This window comes from Pogonomyrmex barbatus, unplaced genomic scaffold, assembly GCF_055798465.1.
Source record: "Pogonomyrmex barbatus isolate J1 unplaced genomic scaffold, ASM5579846v1 scaffold11, whole genome shotgun sequence".
NCBI classification, from domain to species: domain Eukaryota; kingdom Metazoa; phylum Arthropoda; class Insecta; order Hymenoptera; family Formicidae; genus Pogonomyrmex; species Pogonomyrmex barbatus.
The window spans coordinates 2,645,849-2,666,648 of NW_028297107.1; the positions used below are offsets into that span (position 1 = coordinate 2,645,849).

Sequence of the window (20,800 nt, forward strand, 5' to 3'; positions counted from 1 at the left end):
TTTATTCCACGCTTCTCTTGTTTTGTCTTATCTTTGTTTTATCAATTCGGTTATTGAACCGATTAGATGAACCTTTTCAAATCTTATAACTGTATATTTTAACTTTTAATTCTTACTATTGCACTCATATCCTTACATATATCTCATTAGGATAATATTATATTAATATTGTATTTACGTGTCATAGATATGCATTTGAACATATTATCTTTTTTTAGCTGAGCTAAAGTTAAAATTACAACGAGAATAATTTAATACACTTCTTTAATTATCTTTAGGAAGAAAATTTAATGAAACCTTTATTATTAAATAGTTTTTTTGAACCAAATGTCAGAATTAAATTTAATTTGTCAATATCAATAACTTTATTTATAAATTGAGTTAATATAATCTTTCTTTCCATTTTCTTCAAGCTTCAATCATCTTACTCTATGTAAATATATTTTCATGAGAAAGCAAAACACGCATAGATGTGCGTGCATGATATACTCTAATAAAAGATACATTAATTTATATATGCTGTTTGCAAATGGTGTATATCGCGTGTTTACGCGGCCACTATGATGGTGGTATGCAAATTCAAATTAATCGCGAACCAATTTTAATTGCGCTAATTGTCATAATTTCTACGGGATTCTGGTCCCACCTACGTGAACGTTGGACAGCCCGGCGCAGTTGCCGGAAATCGCTGTAATTCGGAACGGGGATATGGCGTTTTCTATCCTCCGTAGAATTTCATAATGGTATATATCTCTCATAATTCCCTTGGAGACTTTATGGCCCTTTTTCCGGAAGGCGCGATATAAAACATAAAAATGAATGGGACGATTCATAAGTACATATACAATAAGAAGAAACGTGTTTATGATAATAAAGCACAATTTATTGTGAAAACATCTGTGAAATATATTCAAGTTCTTTGCATCAATTTCACATAAATGCCACTTCTTTTAAATCATTTTACTAATCTTTTGTAATAAGTATTAGCAATTTTAAACTAACAATTTATATCGTTTAATCATTATTTTCTGACGAATCCAACGTAATTCCATTTCGTGTATCGCACTAATATTATATTCCACTTTTTGTATTTTATTCCAATATACCTCATCGAATTTCAGGATCTCAGGAAAAGAAGCCGTAAAGAACATTGCCTCGAGCCTTCCTTTCTTCTTTCGTATATTTCTATCAGGCAAAGACCGGATAAAAATCCCGAAGAGGCCCATTTGTTCTATGCACCGCATACTTAAATCCCTGTTGCACTTGCCGAAGGGTTCCATTGTGTCTCACCCCGATTGGAAAGCTTTTATTTCTTTGCATTTCCGTCACGTCTTCTTTTTCTCGATATAACGAAAGAGTTTCTAGATTTGTTACGCTATCTTTTCGTAAAAGTTATTAAACGTTATTTTCAGTTGAATGCCTAAATTCGGATAGTATTATCGACGTATTGACTTCCTTGCGATTGATCTCCGATTCGTCAATTAGTATTATATAATTAATGCAATTGAACAACTACTGAAAAGGAATATAATCAATCGATATTTATTTTTATTTGATAGAGCAAAACGTCCCTGATTATATAGATTTGCAAAGTAGTATATTTATTTTTTGTCACTGAAGAAAAATGTGATTCCAATAAAAATTTTATGTATTACTTACTTTTCTTTATTACGTAAAATTTTCACACGAAATACAATATACTGCATAAAAAATTGATTTATTCGTATATTTAAATTATTTGAAAATTGATTATTTTCTGATGTTTTCTTTTGAAATGTCTCCCTTTGGTGCAACAATATCTAGTCAACATATTGAAATTCCATTTTACCTTGATACCTCTTTTCTATGCACGAGATATCTTGATGAAACCGCTCACCACGTTCGTCACTGACAATGCCAATATTATCAGGAAAGAAATACAAGAATCCCAAGGAAATAAATTTTAAAATACTAGTATTACATCGATGGCGTCGTATAAATGTAAAAATGGTAAACATTATTGTTAGTGACGAAAACATTAAAAATATCTAATATTTATTGCACGTATAAAAAAAATAACATAAAAACTCTGTGGATAATAGAACAAATTCTGATTGCAAATAAATTTGAAATCCAAAATAAAATTTATTTATTAAAAAAAATATTATCAATGTTCCATGTTTATGACAAAAAATATGCTTTACATGCTTCGTTCGCATTCGGATAAAGTATCGATATTTGCAATCCGATATGGGATCGGAGGAAGGGAAAGGAATAATGCTACCGATATCTCTATTAGATTTAAATATTTTGGAGCGCAGTCAGCAGTTTACAAATGGCGTTTACATACTAATAGACATTTACGTGCGATCGATCGGTGCAGCTTCCTCAGCAGTTACGACCTCGCTGAGGCGTTTCGCAATGCGACAAGTTTAATTAATAAGCCATACATAGCTCGAGAGCTCAGGCTTTATTCAGCCGAACGACGGGGAAGACGTCATGGTGCGACGTATGGCTATTGCAATTCCCGCTCGATTCTCGTTAGCAGTGCAGTTAGCAACGTACAGCTTCGCAAACGAGGCGAACCGCAATCCTAAAGCGTTACGATTTCTCCCTTCGAGGAGAGCGCGCAAAAGGACTGACGCGGAAATAGCTCGCACGTAGCGAACGCAAGTCCTTTTAGTCCCACTCGCCGCAGGATAATCAGCCTGTGAAAGCGCTCGTCCTTTCATTATTTGTATAAACACATATTAGCGCACCTTTTCCACATCGATGCATCTTCTCTGACACCATAAGTGTCGTTTAATTTCACGGGTTAAGAATAATGAAAGATGAGACAGGAAATTTCGTGTAACTTTAACTGAAATTTAGTTATTTTATTACTAAATATATTACGTTTACAAAAGGAAGGGTGCATTCGCAAATAATTAAAATATCAAGTTTTCTTTAAATATTTTCTAAAGACTTTCCATTACATTATTTCCGCCACGATTTTTGAGCTTGTGCATTTTTCGAATCTGTGCAAAAAAAAAAATTAAACCTATAATTCTTGTGTGAATAGGAAATGCATCTACCAGCTTTTTTTTTTATTAAAAATGTTTTTTGAAAAGAGATAACCGATATAGGTATTTTCTTGGAAATTGAAACATTAATTTGTTGAATATTTTATTTAATTTTACCTTGTTGATATTTACAACTTAATCTTTTAATTTTATGAACATAATAAAAGATGCTAAACGAGTTTGATAAAGACATAAATAAGATATATAGATCAAAAATTTAAAACAAGAAATCTATCTCTAACAAAAGAATGATAATTCTCGCAAAATTATAAAATAAAAATAATTTTATAATTTTCCCTTATATAGCAAATATACTAATATATATAATCATGGCATTATTTCAATATTATTTTAAAGTTTTTAATAAAATAAAAAAAAATGCAAAAAAATAAATGTTATATATATCATTTCAAAATGTTGTTTCATTAGAACAAAATAATTACAAACAACTTAATAATAAAATAATTGTATTTAAATTAAGAAAATTATTATTTCATTTTAGAGAGATAAAAATAATTAGTTCGCAAATAAAATGCAACATTCATGTTTTGGTAATCAATTATTATATATTAAAATTATGGCATATATAGTTAAAAATTTCATGTCTATGTATGGTGAGTAAAAATTACATATACTTTTTGTCATCGATATATATTCTATATTTAGTAAATCTGAAAAATAAATATAATAAAATATATATTAGTCAATTGAGTAATATTATCCATATATCTTATTAAACTTTACAGGATCAGAAGTAGCAAATTAAATATCATAGCATTCATAGATCTTGGTAATTACAATAACATCATTTCATTTAAATAATGTAAAATAAAAAATGACAAAGAATATAAATAAAATAAAATACCTTTATGAATCTTAAAGTGCCACTTTTCTCACGGTTTACAATCTAAATAATAAAATAATTATATTAGTTAAAATTATTATTTATTTACTTAAATTTCAGACTGATAAATAATAATCAGTTAGCAAATATTATATAAATCACAGCATTCATAGATTTTGGTGGATCATTATCATCATTATTAAATATTATAGAATATATAATATATATTAAAAAGTTAACATTTATAATAAAAATTATTTATGATCATTGCAATTTGATTATAAATTTTATAAATTTAATAAATTTAAAATATAAACCATAAAAAATATATATTAATCATTGAGTAACATTTTCCATATATCTTATTAAACATTATGAGATCAAACATAGCAAATTTAAGTATAGCATTCCTAGATCTTGTTATTAACAATCATTTTACTTACTTAAAAAAATGATGTAAAAATTAATATAAAAAAATATAAATACCTTTATTGAATCTCAAGATGCTATTTTCTTCAAGATAACCTAAATAAAAAAACAATTATATTAGTTTAGAAGTACTATTTATTTATTTAAATTTCAGACTACTATAAATAATAATCAGTTAGCAAATACTATACAAATCACAGCATTCATAGATCTTGGTGGATCATATCATCATTATTAAATATTATAGGATATATAATTAAAAATTTAACATCTATAATAAATAATAACAATCTATAATAAATAAACACTATTTATAATACAAGTTAATATAAAAGAATATAAATACCTTTTTATTGAATCTCAAGATACAATTTTCCCATTTCAAGATTTATTCTTTCCAGATTTCCCCTTTCAATATAACCTAAATAACAAAATAATTATATTAGTTAAGAGTACTATTTATTTATTTAAATTTCAGATTGATATAAATAATAATCAGTTAGCAAATACTTTAAATCACAGTATTCATAGATTTTGGTGGATCATTATCATCATTAAATACTATGGATATATAATTAAAAACTTGATATTATATAGTAAATAAAATTACCTATAATCATTGCTATTTGATTATAAATTTGAGACTTAATAAATCTAAAAAAAAAAAGCAATAAAATATATGTTAGTCATTGAATAATAATTACTGAATGTTTATATAGTTAATTAAATGTATGACATCAGAAGTAGCAAATTTAAATATCATAGTGTTCATAGATCTTGGTGATTATAATAACATCACTTTATTTAAAATATAATCCAAAATAATAAAATAATATAAAAGAATATGAATACCTTCAATCAATTTAAAAAATGCCATTTTCCTCAAGATTTACAACCTAAACAACAAAATATATATATTAATTAAGATTGTTATTTACTATTTAAATTTTAAATTAATGTAAATTATAATCAGTTAGCAAATACAATGCAAATCATAGCACTCATAGATCTCGGTGATAATCTGTCATCATTTTTAACATTTTTTTCTAATATATCACTAATGAATAAAAAAATAATTGATAAAATTCCCCTAATTATATTTTTTCTTCTTCAAATTTTATTTTTTAAATAAATTATATTTATTCTTAAATTTTCTATGATCAATTAAAATATTTTTTTAATATAATTACATATATATTCATACACAGATAAAATAGATTTAACTGAACTGAATAATTTCTTTTCCACTTTAAATAAAATGCTTTTAGCTCAGCTCTTATTTATTCTTCTTTTCTTCTTATATCATCTTGTTCATTTTTTAAACTTATATAATTTATTCTCAAGATTTAATATCTTTTTGGGATGAGAAAAATAAGACTTTCCAAGAGGATTCTTTAGAGGATCAAATATGTTATAAATTTAATTTGTAATTCTATTTATTATATTATTTTATCAGGCTTCTCAATAAAACGTTATATAAGATATCCAATAATTATTGTTATAGCATTCATATGCAGTTTTATATCGATAGAAAACACTATTGCTCTGATTATTGGACATCCTATAGTTTGAATACATTTAATTTTTCCTTCTTCAGCTAATTTCACACATGCATAATCTGATATACTTGCTTCGATTTTCTTTAATTATTGGTTCTTTTGTCGAACGATAACCACTAATCTAAATATTTTTTCTTAAGTTTATCAAAAAAAGAGAAACAAATTTGTTGCTAAATAAATAGATTATATATACCTAGGGTTGCTATCCATCCTCTTTTTTACGACGTCTGGAAATGTCCGGAGCAAGTGTCCAGAGTTTCAGATAATTTTCTAAGTATTTGGAATCGTTATACCTCATGGCTTTCTTGAGAGAAATCACAAAAAGGATGCTTTCTCTAAAAAAAAAAAATAAATCAAAATTTTCATAAACTCTCTTTAAAAAAAAAAGTTGTCAAAATTTGTGTCCGAAGTGCTTGTGTTTCTAAGTGCGATGTCTAAGATTTTTGGCTCGTTAATTCCAAAGTTTCGAAAATCATAACAATTCTATACCACGTGTAAGCATCAAAAACGTGTAAAAGATTTTTTGCAATACAATACTGCGAAGACATTTGATAATTTAGAATATGTTATGATTGGGAAATATCTCAGCAACATATCTCAGCAAATTATTTAAAAAAATTCAACAAAGAAGACAAAATTATACATACCACGTGCATCCGCACAAGAAGCAGGAACAGAAAAGAAAGAGTCTCTAGACGTAGAAGCATGCAGAGCTGCATCGCTGGATTTTCCAACGCATGCGCAATAGCATTGCATAGTAACGTACATATGTTTCGGAAAATATTGATATTATTAGAATATAATATCAATAAATACTTAATAATATACATTCTTTATATACAGAATTTAATATCTTTTGTATATCATATTATTAATAATATAATTTATTAATATATATAATAATAAAAGCATTAGAATTATATTGGGTTCCATAAAGCATTTTGCACTCCTCTAAATACGAGCTTGTTCAATAATCACGTGACTTTTGCGGACAAATAGCGATGCGATAAATGCATGCGAGCAAAACTGTTTAGAGATACGCATGCGTTGAGAAATCCAACAATCTAAGATTACTACGCAGAATTGCGCAAAGACGAGAAACGTCATTGATTATATCATACATAAAAGAAAGGCACATTTTGTTCCATCGTTTCCATAACGCCGCAACGCCACAACGCCGGAAACAAATTAAATTCTTAGCGGGAATATTAAAAACTATTTTTCATAAAAATTAAAAAAAGTTAAAATTAAATAAGTAATATTAATAATTATTATTATAATTATCATTGTATTGTGTATTGTTATTAATAACAATTAATATTATTGTATTACTTTAATTTTAAAATTAAATTTTTAACTTATACCTAAATAATAAATAAGTAATAATTATAAAAATGTTTTATGCACTTTTTGTAAAACGTTTTATTTAACAATAATATGTTTGCAGAGACAATGGTCAAAACATTTCATTATTAAATGGTAATTCAGAGAAAGCGGTCGCTAAATGAATTTCATCGTATTTATCCAATCTTTCTTGTTTTTCCTTAAAACAGATGGTCTGAAAATCTTGCGGGATAAAAATCTCTGTCTCAGACATGTATTTCCTATCAGTTTCCGAAAAATTCTGCAGTTTGGACCATCGTATCGCCACATCTTTCCACACGCATTTTCTGAACACTAAACAGTGAATGTGACGTAATTTTTCATACTTAATTCTCATAAATCCCATTTTGCTCAAAGTATATCTCCAGGATTTCATCAGTCGTGCGTTCGCCCCGACATGCTTCGAATCTGGATTTACAATAATTAGTATGCCACCGCTCTTCAACACGTCATATGCGTTCCTACAGCAGACGTACCTCTGTTTCGGGCATGGCAAATATTCCAACAATAGAGAAAATACTACAGAGTCAAAGAAATTTGCGGGTAATTGATGAATTTCTTGTGTGTCCCATGAGAGAACTTTTTCTTTTCCAATTGCAACGTTCAAAAAATCACATTTAAAGATTCCTGCCGCTGGAGTTAGATCTATCGCAGTAACATCAAATGCATTATCAGTACTTAGAGGATTATAACAACTCCCTACATCCAATATTGATAACCTTTGTTCATGAAAATTTAATGATTCGTTTTCCATATCAATCCGATCATTCTCGCATGTTTGATTTTCGACCCTCGAATTTTCCGGAAGGGGAGATATCTTAGTATTTATATCCTGCTCTCTCTTATCATATTTCTCTTTACCACCACTGAGAAAATATTCCTTGCATTGCGTTTTTATCCATTCCACTCTGCAGTACGTTCCGTCCCTCTTTGAATTATTGTTCGCCCAACATTTGACGGCCAGCTTTTGCATGGACGCAGCATATTCCTAAAATGATATTAAAATAAAATTTAAAATTACTAATTTATGTAATTAAATGTATTAATTTGCAATTTATTGAGCGATAAAATTGAATTTCAAACGAGTCGCAAATTTAGAGTTTAGTTGCAAACCTGTAAAACGTCATTTCGCGCCAAATGGCGCTCCCACGCGACCTTGGCGCCATATTGGTGATACTCAGCGCGCAACAAGGCATGAGTTCCTTTCACAACATCAGCCAAACGTTTATGCTCCTCCGTTGCCATTAAGCCTATGTGACTCCACTTTTCTCACCATGTGTTTGAACAATGAAAATGCCCAGTTGTGTTTTCTCAATGTTAGCTAAATAAAGATAAATCGCATATATTCACTCACATCTGCTTTACGCTCAAAATTTACGTTATCTCCGCTTTAATGTCACATTACACGGCACGCACATATTAAGCGATTTAACACGAAGATACGTGCGCCTTTCATTGTCTAGATCCTCACTGTTATTAACTTTATAAAGTCTATAATTTTATCTATTATTTTTTTTTTGTATAACAACAACAAACTAATCAATCTCATAAACTATTGTAAAAATCGCAGGATGATAGAGGATTTTTCTATTTAATATAACACTCTATTTACATGAGTCACTAATTATGGGATATCTTGCATATTAAATATCTATCAGTGTTCACGTTATCTTCCTGCGTATTTATCTAAATATCTTATTATCTATATATCTTCAGAGTGTGTGTGTACTAGAGTAAATGCAGCAGGCAATCGAATACGCCATATTGTTGACCAGCGACACACGGCCAATTATTTTTTTGTTCTTCATTCACACGTCAGGAACTGTGTCAACAACATGGCGTATTCATAATCGGATCCTTCCCTCTCCTTTTCATGCGATTGTCCACGCCGCGGCTCCCCTCCACGGATAGACACCTCACGTCCAATTGTTTCCTAGTCCGCGGGATAATTTACGGCCGGATTCTCGACAAATTGCACGCGAATCATAAGAAAGTAGTACGTGAATGCACGCGCAGAGAGACAGAGATACCTGTCGGCGTTTTCTCCCTCTAGAGCAATTCGCCTTCCCCCCGCGGGCGAAGGATGCGCGAGGGCACGCGAGGGTGTCCGGCGTGGTGAAGGAGGTAGGCGAGTCTCTTCCTCGCGCGTGATCTCTCTCTCTCTCTCTCTCTCTCTTTCTCTCTCTTTCTCTCGCTCGCCAGTATCGTCAGAGCTCGTCGGCGACGGCCGTCGTAACGTAAACCATCCGTGTCATGCACGGCCTGAATAGACCGCGTCCGTGCTGCGCGCCTCGCCACCTTTCGCCAGCGCTGCGCCCGCCACGAAGGCGCGAGGTGCACGCGGGGTGAGGACTATGAGCGCACCGTCGTGCCGCTGTCGACTCGCCGTCCGCGACAACCGATCGCCCTCGAATCGTCATCCCGTCTCTATGCACGCCCGCACGAACGACGTGAGAATGACGTAGGCCAGCTCGTCGCCGAATCCTAACGCGGACGACAAGGAAACTTGCCCCGGTACCGCGATGCGGAACTTACATCGGGCGTGCTGGCTGTTCTGGGTGGGTCTGCCCATGCTCGCGGCCTACCCCGTACCTTCGCCGCTCACCGCTGGTACGTATATACGTATATACGTCGTTAATTCGATCGCTTGATCACCCCTTTGTACCTTTGACATACATATGTGTACCTCGCATACGTTGTTTTGTAGACAGAGAAGCATGAGTCTTTGTTTTTCTCCCATTTCCTTTCTATAAAAAAAGTGTGAAATCATGACGTTTACGGCAATGGTATTGCTGGAGCTAACGTCGAATAACTTGATTTTCATCGCAGATTCACCGTATACTCGTTCTTCCTGGCAGTGGGAACACTACTGGATGCGTTACGCGATTGCTTTGTCGAGCGTCAGTGCCACGGCGTTAACTCTGGCTGGATGTCTTTGTTGCCAGAGACACAGAAGACCCAAAGGATTTCAGGTAGTTTGCAGAGATTTTTTTTGCATCAAAATTTTTTGCTCAAGTAATTTAGAGAAAGCAATGTTGTTGCTTTAGAACTCTAACACCAGTCTCTGGGTTTTTTAATTATAGGCCAAAGCAGAAAAGTGCAATCAGGTAACATTGATGTTACAGATCCTTTATCATTTATCTGTTAGAATGAGAATGTAAACAAAATTGATGTTTAGCTAGCATTAAAAATAATAGACTCTATCCATATAAATCATTATTAATTTATTTATATAATAAAAATTGTAAAATTGTATTTCTTAAATTACATCTGATAGTCTAAGTTAAGCATCTAAGTTTTTATGGATGGAGTCTGCAATTAGTACATATTACAATAATTATGTATTATTTAATATAGATGAATGTATTCCTTTAAATTTCAAAAAGATCGATTATATCTTTTGTAGTAATAAGTATTAGGAACATTTTGAGTTTCCTAATCCCTTTTTAGATACGTTCACAAATAGCATGCATAGTACATTAGCAGTAAATTTTTATGTTTTGTATCACAGAATGCTATGGCATATAAAATGGCGCTATTATTATCGTTATAGGAATTCAAAGATGGAAGCAGTACTGGACAGGGAAGTGCGTTTGATCGATCCATTGAAGGTTTGGAATTGGATGCCTCTAGGACATTAGCCGCTTCCGAAAGGGTTCAATTTGAACCTCTACCAGTGGAATCTATCGTATCCGGAAATAGAAATACTCCGAAGCATAAAGCAATACCTTTATCAGCGCCGCGTATCGAGGATCAAGATACAGATCGCTCTATCCTGCAGGAACCATGTAGTGATTGGTTCAACTCCAATGAGCTTTACGTTCCTAGAGAGAAACTGAAATATCTCAGAGAAATAGGTCATGGATGGTTTGGAAAGGTCGTCGAAGGTCGAGCAGATTTGGAGCAATCGAAGGGCGTCTCGAAATCGGGTGGCGTAGTAGTGAGGATCCTCACCGAAGAAGCTACCACCAAAGAGAAGGCCTGGTTTCTCGGCGAAGCCACGCCGTATTTGAAGCTACGCCACCAAAACGTCTTGTCTCTACTCGGTTTCTGTCTGGAAACTGACCCGTACCTTCTGCTGTTTGAATCGTGTCCAGCTGGCGATCTAAAAGGTTTCTTATTATCGAACCGTGATACCAAATCGAGAGAAGCACTCGAGAAGGAAAATGTTCCGATACGAATTGCGATAGAGATCGCAGCTGGTTTGAAGCATATGCACAGCCACGGCTTTGCGCATACCGATCTCTCCGCGAGAAATTGTTTGGTTGCTCCTGACTTGTCAGCCAAGCTAGGTGATTATGGTACCGGTGTCGAAAAGTATCCCGAAGATTATTATATAGTGGGAGATCGAGCTTTGCCCATCAGATGGTCTGCGCCGGAAAGTCTGAACTGTACAGATACCACCATCGAAACGCAAGAGATTACGCTACAGGCCAATATGTGGAGTTACGCGGTTCTTCTTTGGGAAATTGCTAGTTGGGGAGAAAGACCTTACAACGATATGAATGACGAGCAGGTCATTCAGATGATCCTATCTTTAAAAAGCCAATTTTTGCCAAACGGCACGCGATTGCTGCAAAGTTATCTCACTAGTTGTGCGCCGAATGTATTCCAAGTGATTCGCTTGTGTTTGAATGTTAATGCGAAAGACAGGCCCTCCTTGGATGACGTTAAGCAGATCCTTCTGAATGAACATTCGGCATATGTAGATTTCGAGCAACGATGGGAGAGTCTACGTGCGAACACTTGCAAACAAAATGTGCGCAGTGCTAGCTTACAAGATCTACGTGGTAGTATCGATTCTGATTACTGGACTCATATCGTTGACGATGCGCAGATCACAGACTCGTTACAATCTTCGTTTCGTCTTGGTCCCGACGAACAAGTGAGGAATATCCCCAGAATGAAGACCGCGCTATTTCAAGAGTCTGGTTCGGAAACCGAGGAGGAAAGTTGGAAGGGCCGTATCGAACAAGGTGTCTATACCGAAAAAGTTAAGCAAAAGTCGAAATCTGTGACTGATCTTATGGTGCTTGTACACATTGATCCCGACTCCGACGCGGAATGGTCATTGGGAGCGCAAACATCACAAGACAAGAATGTCAAGAAGAAATTATCTGTGACCGGCAGCGACAGCGATCTCAGGCATACCGTGCCCGCGGATGAGTTCGACGAGGCATTGAAAAAATTACGAGATCCTTTGCCGAGTAACACTACCAATAAAGTTCGATCTCTGGAAAACTTGGAACGACCGAAACTGCTAACTCTTACCACAGATCAGGGCCAGACGCCGATCCTACGTCTTTCTCTGAACACGGAAAAAATTCCGGAAAGTAGTGAGAGTAATGGCGCGCAATTTAACGCAAGCACGGATAGCATGCAGCGCGGCAATGAGAAGCACGTACTGAGACTTTTGTCGAAGGGAGATCCGGACTTACCCCTTCTTCGCTATGTACCTGACCAAACGTCCTACGTTGAAGAAGTAAAGGAGAAAAGAGAGAATCACGGGGCGCCCGATATACTCCTTGTCACTAAGGAGGACAGCGACACTTGTAATAATTTTGTCTCGAATAATGCCGAGACGAATAATACGGTAGACGTTTTATTATGGAATCACGCATTAGATTCCGCTTTAGAGCACAAAGTACCAGGTTTCTCAGACGAGGCGGAATTTAACGAATATATAGATGCATCAGCTGAGCAAAGTAATGCCAGTGCACCTGAACTGACCGTGACTGCCGTATCCACGCCAGACGCGCCACAGTTTTGTAACGCCTATTCGATTTATACCGTCGATGATAGCTTTTCTACGATAGAGAATACGGAAATAGAACGAAAATTATTGCCAAATGACGACGAGGAAGAGAGGAAGCAATTATCCACGCCGGACGATGAACAGAGTTCCGATTCGGGTTTCCGAGACAAAGAATCTTGCGAGGAAGAGGAAGCAATCTGTTCAACATCCGGTAATCCTCTGGCTTCATCCAATAGCACCGCAGTCTCCAGATCGTCGTATTCCGAAGAAGAGCCATTCCAAATTCTATTTGAGCTAGATACTATTCTCGACGCGGAATATTACGCCACGCCCGGTGGGCCTGAAAGTATAACTGAAGGAATTTCTACAACTGATATCGAAAGACTCGTATCGCCTTCGAAACAGAATACTTCCAATATGAATCACGTTTCTATTAAAATCGATGGTACCGATACCGATTTGACTCAGATGAGCGATATGGAAGACAGTCCGCTAAATCGAATAAGAGATAATATACTAGAAGAAAATATAATAGAAGATAAGATGGAAAAGGGAAACATGACTCCTGAAAAAATACAGAATTTCAAGACCAAAGGTGATGTTCATCAATCTCACGACTTAGAAACAGATGTACATGTCTTAAAATCAGATGCTCAACGAGATGAACAATACTCGCAAGAGGATTATGAAAACGAGGATGAGGATAGTTCGACGGTGAGCTTACGTAGCGACAATTCGTACGTGTCATTCAGCATGGAAGAGGAATTTGTAACGGCGATTCGTAACGAACTCAGGGAGAAGTTGCCTCAGGCTCAGATGCAGATCGTAGAATCCTTGGAAGCACACGACGACGAAAATCCTTCCATCTCGGATGACGCATACGGTAAACAATGGGATGATGAAGATAACGAAGATTCATCCAATCAAGTTAGCGGGGGTGTAGATATCTCGATAAGGTAGGTTCTTTGAAAATAAAGATCATTTGATGAAGAATTAAATAGTGATATATTTCTTCATAATTTCTTTATATTAACATGACATTTTTTTTTTTTATCGAATCTAGGTACAACGTATATGGGACACCGCTTAGTCCTATCTTAGAGGAGCGAGAAAGTACCGTCACTTCCGAGTCTTTAATGTCGAACTCTAGAGACGCATCTGTTGCTTCGAGGGAATCAATACCGTCCGAAGATGTGCTGTTGGTGGACACTCGCACAAATGAAATGATACTGTTAGAAGGACGATTGCAGGATGAAGATCGAGACACAACGAATGGCGATCTGTCCGAGGAGGAAAATTTAGATTACACTTGTTCAACAACACGTCCGTTAGAGGATAAGTCGCGTATCGTGAAAACGAGCGGAGGTGCACCATTACCAAGCCCCGAGGAAGAATCCAAGTGGCAACAGTTACCTTCGTCCTTCCCACTACCTTTGCCTCTACCATTACAGGATGATTTGATGTCGACGAGTTTCGTCACCGAACGCGAATGCTGTAGTCAAGATGAGGACGAAGAGGAGGAGGAGGAAGAGGAGGAAGAAGAGGATGAAGATGGAGAGGAAGAAGACGAAGATAACAGTTCCAGTTCCGGTGAATTTGTATGGAAGGTAGATCATTTCTTTCCCGTATCAAAAATGTATACAGAACATTATATATTCCTTATTGTTTCTTGTTTTCAAATCCTTATTAAAATTTATGCCTCGCAGAGATATAACGAACCACATATCGAGCAGATACGAATCAGAAGTACTGTGAATAATGACGAAGCGAATACGACGACAAATGTTGAATTAGAAGAGGAATTGGCCGTTGAGGATGAAGAAGAGGAGGAAGAATTCACGCCTTCGGCCTGGAATGCCGCTTTAGCACCACATCGATCAGCATTGAGGTCTCCGGACAAAACGTTAAAATCAGGGGTAAACACCGTACAGATAAATATACCGCATGCCAAAACTCGTGTCCCTATATCGCACCGGTATTAACAAGTCTTCTTCCTCTTTCAATTTGCCGCTAGGATGAGTTGGTAGGTGTGTCGATTACTTAAATACAGAGCAATGCATGTAATTTTAAACATTCCTCTCCCGTGACTCTTTTTCTTGCAGAAATTTAATTTGAGGTACTTGATGCATGTACTTTTTACAGATATACACGCTAGACGTATGCTAAATATACGAATAATATAGATATCATGCATATATTTTTCTAATCGGACTAATAATGCGCGATTTGTGTAGGATCAGAAGAAAAGCGTGTGGTTCAAGAAACAACGTTATCATTGCGTGTACGAGTACCCGAAAGAAACACTACCCGCGGAGAATCAAGCAGATACTATAACCAACTCGGAACCGACATTATATTCTGGTACACTTTTAACATATAATTGCGATCGTTTTATATTTGCCTAAACATTTTTCAACCTGAACGTCAACGAGATAAATATCTGCATTCAAATATAACAATTTTATCTGATATTGTTTTTTGTGTTACAGATTGGGAAGAAATGATGAATGAACCGCGACTAGATCTATATCCTTTAGATTATGACGATGCCAATCATACTGGTACGTGTGAATTTACGACGATAAAACTTTTACACGATATCTCGCATTTTTTCAACATTTATATGATGACTCTTTTTGTTATAGGAAACGAAGAATTTTTTGTGACTAGTTCCAATCGACCCTTTCAAACTGGCGAAAGTAAATATGTCAGCCAATTCTTTCCTGGCGCGAATACAGTTTTATCCGACAATCGAGATGAAACTGATAGTTGCCGACAAGAGCCACATCAAAACAATATTGATTTCGCGCACGAACATGACCAGTGTCAGCAACAACAGTTAGGAGAGTTAAGGCACACCAGAGATCGTCTGAAGTTAAATTTGATATCGTCAAACGGTACACCGTCCGCCCCGTTCGTTCCTACGAGACAATCGCACGCGGACGACGAGCAATTAAACATTAAAGAGAATCACGAATCAGAACTAGAGAAAGTCATCACGCAGGATCAATGTATCTTGTCGAGTCCAATGAACGATGAAAACGCATTGCCAAAGGTGCCTCACGAAGATGTCCAGATCGGTCCATCTTCTATAAGAATTTCTCAGTGTGATAATCAAGAGAAAACGCCGGAACCCACCGAGAAGTGTAGTGTTTTAGCTCGTGACTAAAATGAGACTAAAGTCTGTAATGAAGTTTTAGGGAAGACAATTTAGCCCAAGTCCGTCCGAAGCAATCTCGTCGTGAAAATGTGGTGATCCTCTTTGCTAATGCACGCGATTCGGTTGATTATCACCGATGAGATTATTAATACAACACGAATCTCGAACAAATGTACATAAGAAGGCTGTAGCGGATATTACTTGATGCTATAAAGGTCGATCAGTTGTCTAATGGATCTTGTTAGCGGTGTTGTTATGACTATTCTGTAGCAAATACGGAAAAACGTGTCAATATAGAGATAGTCACGGCTTTATATTATTAATAAAGCTTTCTATCCGCATGACGGTTTTAGTCACAAATAGAACGGATAGAAGGAAATAAGCAACGGAGAATTAAGTAAGAACAAAGGGGCTATGTAAAAAGTGGACATATACGAGTATTAATTCTAGACAATCGGTTTGTAGAAGCCACATCGAATTAAGATGAACAATTCGTTACGCGTGTAAATAATTATTGTTTATAGTGTAATTGTTAAACGAGCAGTAGTGCCTATGTAGAATGACACGATTATTTTTGTGACTCTTCTATAAGAGATTATAACCGTCTTTCACATTATCTCTTTTCTTCTTTTTTTCTTTACCAACACTTATTGTCACACACGTTTCTTGATATTAAATATTATTAACGAATTTGCTCTCTACATTATCACACACGAAGTATTGTATAACAAAGTATATGGGACTGCCATCCCAGTTATAACGACTTGTGGCGAAGAAGAAACATGGAAATACTTGCACTAATTTTCTACACGATGTATACACAATATATTGATAGACCTTTACTTTCATTAGATCTGTGATGAAAAGAATATAGTGCGTATATTGATATGTTTTATATTCAATTTAAAAAACAAGACAAACACATTTCGGCAACTTTGCCGTTCGAATGCGTTTGAATTGGAAATTCGCATATAAGGTATTAAGATAAGAATCCGCCAAATTAGTTTGTTTTACTTAGATACAATAGAAAACGATCATGTTATAAAAATATTCATCTTTCTTACGATAACATAATGGAAGTATCAGATCTTATTTACTTTTTATGCTAATAGATAATTTTACATATCTATACGGTATATTCTTTACTTTATAATATGTGAAAGTGTGCAATACAAACGAATAAGTTCAATTTGGCATGTTGTAAAAGATATTTCTATAGATTTAAAATACTCGCAAACGCGTAATATAAACATGGATACGATTATAAATGCCGTTTTAGAAAAAATTTTTACAAGTATTTGTTTGCAATAATGTATCTTGTTGTATTCGTATTATTTGTACTTGACACGGAGAGACTGCTGTAATTAGAACGAATCAATGAAATGATATCGAACATGCAAACATAGTTTAGTATTATACGAAAATTATGTAGTTATTTGTGCCACTACCGTTTCACGAGTGCGCGCAATGTCGAGATGATATACAAACAGATCGCTACTGTTGTAACAACGCGAGCGCTACATCTCTCTCGCTATTACCACAATTATTACTGATACTGCTTTGTGCTCATTATGACATAAGATAGAGAACAATTAATATATTGTTATACAGAAGATACTTTTGTAATTTATTTAAAGCCTGAAAAATCCGATGCGAGCTATCTTTTTTTCAATTTGATAAAAATTCCGTGGAATATTTTACAAATTACATTGACGATTGCGCCATACAATAATCAATCCGTCGCAATCCGCAGATACGAGTAGAGATTCGTCATAATTGAAAGACAAAGTCACCGGAGGCGTTGCGTGGCCATGCAGCCTATTGATTCCAGCAGCTTTTCCCTCTTTTGCTGAATCGAATAGATGAATGGCCCCGTCTTCCGATCCTGTGGCTATTAAACCGCCCATTTGTGGACAGAAGGTAGACTTCAATTGGTATTCTCTATAAAAAGATAGGAATACAGTATACTATAAGTATACTGTTATACTATAAGTAAAGAGATGAAAAGCGTATTTTACATAAGTAATACCTATGCTTAATAGGATATTTTCTCCAGAAGCACAGAGAACCGTGATTGTCCGCGACGCGATACAATAATACGGCGTCGCATGCGCTGTTCACCAACAATGCAGGCCAAGGAGCATCTTTTGATATCCAGGAGTGCCAGGAAAGACATGTTATTATTTTGCCGGTATCCTGCACTGTCTGCAACTTTGTCAACCGTCCTATGTTGGGTTCCAGTCGAAAGGATACTATGGCACCTATATCATTGCTCGCCCAGATCACTGAACCACCGCTGCCCTCGCATGCCAAGGAAATAACCTAGAAATGTTATATTACAACTATAAACTTGCTCTTTCAAAATATCTGTCCTATCCTCTCGAAATAAAAACTAACCTTTCCGCCGATATTATTGGTTCCGCCGCGTGTATATATACCGGTAGATATATTTAAGATTTCGACTAATCCTCGAGAATTGCCAGCTACTACCAGATTGTTATTGGCAGGTATGAAACTGCAGCATAGAAGATGCATGTGCTGCTGATCATTTACCACTCGCAGACAGACTGGTTCTGCATCCACACTCACTTTCCACAGTCTTATCGTATAATCGTAAGAACAAGAAACTATCAGATCGTTGCTGATACTCCAATCAAACGCGCTCACGCAAGAAGTATGACCCTTCAGAACAGCGATTACTTTGGGAGGTGTGACTTCACATATAGACAATGTACCATCAAGTGATGCGCAACATAATCTGGATCTATCGTTGTTAGCAAACTTGACCATCGATATCATTTGCTTATGGTGATCAAAAATATGATGAACCCCGGCAAATGCAAAATTCTCTGCTGTTGATCTTCGTTGTTCGAGGGAATCTTTCGCTTTTTTTTTCGACGATTCCTCATTTATTGTATGACTTCCCATGCTGTTTTGCTCCAGCCTCTCTCCATAACGTCGCCGCAACAATTCCGATCGCGCTTTCAGGTATCGTGCGCCGAGTTCTGGAGTTGTGGAAAATTTCCCTCGGAGCAATTGATTTCTTCGGCGAATATACAATACACCTATAACAGAATCTTAAAAGTAATTAAAGCTGATCAACCTATTAAAAGACAAGCAAAACAATAAATATACAAACAATAAACATACCTAGATTCGGGAGCTTATTAGCTCGCGGTGTGTTATACTTTGCATCGAGCGCCAACACTTGTTGATACGACGTAGAAGCCATCTCTCACGATGTGCCAGACTTGATATTACCTCTTTCTGTCATTGATATGTATATGACATTCTCATAATATTTTAGAAAAACGCTTCAAAACACAAACATGTGTTTGATCTGAGTTGCAATTTATACATATAGCACAAAGCTTTGTATATATTCGCTAAGAAATATTCACGAACAGAATACAATAGAATGAATACATAAAACAGTATGATCATGAACCTTTTCTTCTTTTTGTCCCCTTATAAGAGTCCGACTCATTTAGCTGTAGTCAAAGTAGTTCCATTACAAATGCTCTGAAGCATTTTATTGATCCTTAAAAAAAATGTTATCAATAAACTAATCAAAAAATACTTAGAAGCACTTGTTGGCTGGTCAATCAAACTATAGTCAGTATCAAGTTGACTACATCTAGTTTCACTGCAAATGAAGTATTTCTCTCTCTTTCTTAGATCTTTTGACTTCTATCTTGGAGACAATATAGCTAAACATTTCAAGTGCGATCAATACAGTGCTTCAAAATATTCTAATAGACTTCAATAAGTATGACGTCATGATACGTCACATTTTTACTTTCTGCTCGCTTTCATTATTGCTATCGAAGATGTAGTATAGGACTACTTCAGAAACACAGATACTATCCCTGTCCTACTTTTCCCATACGATTCTCAATGGCGTAAGCATCTGCAACTTTCATTTCATCTGCTAACAATGTGAAAAAGGACAGATATACTGTTTCTGTTTACTCCCTCATGCTGTACGATTGTGTATGATTTTTAAAGAGCCGTACATCTCTAAATTTTATTCAGAATATTAAATTTTAATTAAATCTGTTTGACCTACCTTTAGATGAATTATCACTTGTTATAGTGCAGAAAATATCCTCCTTGGAGATGAAGAGATGTTTTCTAGATATTTTCATAACCTTTTCGATTTTCTTGAGATGAAATTGTAGATTGACAAATCGATTTTATTCGATTGTACGTATGTTTATCGTATATATTCCGCCATATATTCGGATAGCAATATCTTAAGCTTTCGTCTAATCCCTTTGTCTTTTTCTTCGATTGTTTTCATCATCGAACTTCCAGAAAGTTGTGGTCTAAACTTTTTCTCCCGAGTGACACTACTTATTACAACATTTAGCTAACCACTTTTTCCTATCAAAAGTTTATTTTGATCTTTGAGGTTATGTCTACAGCGATTTGACATTCGATTTTCAGTTTCTTTCAGACTTTCGCACTTCAGAACTTCGAAGTACGCGATATAATTGATCGATCGATCGATTCGAGTAGAGCGCCAAATTCAAAATAAGCAGCACACGTGGCACTTCACAGACGCTATGACTTTTGCAACAATTAATCATAATAGGATCGAAAGGTATTTTCGCAGAAATCAAGGAA

The 20,800-nt window shown here is 35.1% G+C and overlaps 3 protein-coding genes across 17 annotated transcripts; 1 reads left to right on the forward strand and 2 right to left on the reverse strand.

Moving 5' to 3' along the window:
• Positions 1-2,268: 2,268 nt before the first annotated feature.
• On the reverse strand, positions 2,269-9,425 carry Samtor (S-adenosylmethionine sensor upstream of TORC1). 12 transcript variants are annotated; one of them, XR_016137996.1, is made up of 9 exons: positions 9,287-9,425; positions 8,370-8,577; positions 6,521-8,244; positions 6,067-6,208; positions 5,167-5,210; positions 4,661-4,735; positions 4,372-4,410; positions 3,907-3,948; positions 3,588-3,712 (listed from the first exon to the last, which is right to left on the reverse strand). XR_016137996.1 is itself a non-coding variant. In XM_089071024.1 (3 exons), exons 1-3 carry the CDS (start codon positions 8,499-8,501, stop codon positions 7,583-7,585), a joined length of 726 nt encoding a protein of 241 aa, XP_088927150.1. In that variant the 5' UTR covers positions 8,502-8,847; the 3' UTR covers positions 7,492-7,582. The 12 variants fall into 12 exon arrangements, 1 of the variants encoding a protein (XP_088927150.1); XR_016137995.1 differs by lacking the exon at positions 9,287-9,425 and adding an exon at positions 8,986-9,127; XR_016137994.1 differs by lacking the exon at positions 9,287-9,425 and adding an exon at positions 8,673-8,847.
• LOC105426082 (uncharacterized) lies at positions 9,158-17,784 on the forward strand. 4 transcript variants are annotated; one of them, XR_016137992.1, is made up of 10 exons: positions 9,160-9,866; positions 10,086-10,228; positions 10,340-10,363; positions 10,810-13,967; positions 14,075-14,618; positions 14,718-14,927; positions 15,026-15,038; positions 15,246-15,372; positions 15,501-15,572; positions 15,657-15,724. XR_016137992.1 is itself a non-coding variant. In XM_011637154.3 (9 exons), coding segments are annotated over exons 1-9 (4,308 nt in total). In that variant the 5' UTR covers positions 9,158-9,778; the 3' UTR covers positions 15,502-15,573. The 4 variants fall into 4 exon arrangements, 3 of the variants coding, with proteins under 3 accessions (XP_011635456.2, XP_088927136.1, XP_011635453.2); XM_011637154.3 differs by lacking the exon at positions 15,657-15,724 and having other exon boundaries at positions 9,158-9,866; positions 15,501-15,573; XM_011637151.3 differs by lacking the exon at positions 15,026-15,038 and having other exon boundaries at positions 9,177-9,866; positions 15,657-17,784.
• Positions 17,770-20,695, reverse strand: LOC105426084 (WD repeat-containing protein 13). Its single transcript, XM_011637158.3, has 5 exons — positions 20,241-20,695; positions 19,322-20,102; positions 18,569-19,236; positions 18,201-18,493; positions 17,770-18,112 (listed from the first exon to the last, which is right to left on the reverse strand). The coding sequence occupies exons 2-5, from the start codon at positions 19,401-19,403 to the stop codon at positions 17,869-17,871; spliced, it is 1,287 nt and encodes a 428-aa protein (XP_011635460.2). The 5' UTR covers positions 19,404-20,102; positions 20,241-20,695; the 3' UTR covers positions 17,770-17,868.
• Positions 20,696-20,800: the final 105 nt, after the last annotated feature.

Excerpts from the sequence above, each read along its gene's own strand:
- Samtor (XM_089071024.1), bottom strand. The coding sequence starts at position 8,501 with ATGGCAACGGAGGAGCATAAACGTTTGGCTGATGTTGTGAAAGGAACT. Across the intron at positions 8,245-8,369 it reads CGCGAAATGACGTTTTACAG|GAATATGCTGCGTCCATGCA; the intron begins GTTTGCAACTAA and ends ATATCATTTTAG. Across the intron at positions 7,665-7,732 it reads TTGCCATGCCCGAAACAGAG|ATTCGAAGCATGTCGGGGCG; the intron begins GTACGTCTGCTG and ends TTGTAAATCCAG.
- LOC105426084 (XM_011637158.3), bottom strand. The coding sequence starts at position 19,403 with ATGGCTTCTACGTCGTATCAACAAGTGTTGGCGCTCGATGCAAAGTAT. Across the intron at positions 19,237-19,321 it reads TAATAAGCTCCCGAATCTAG|GTGTATTGTATATTCGCCGA; the intron begins GTATGTTTATTG and ends ATTCTGTTATAG. Across the intron at positions 18,113-18,200 it reads AAATATCCTATTAAGCATAG|AGAATACCAATTGAAGTCTA; the intron begins GTATTACTTATG and ends ATCTTTTTATAG.
- LOC105426082 (XM_011637151.3), top strand. The coding sequence starts at position 9,779 with ATGCGGAACTTACATCGGGCGTGCTGGCTGTTCTGGGTGGGTCTGCCC. Across the intron at positions 10,364-10,809 it reads AAGCAGAAAAGTGCAATCAG|GAATTCAAAGATGGAAGCAG; the intron begins GTAACATTGATG and ends TTATCGTTATAG. Across the intron at positions 15,373-15,500 it reads GGAACCGACATTATATTCTG|ATTGGGAAGAAATGATGAAT; the intron begins GTACACTTTTAA and ends TTTGTGTTACAG.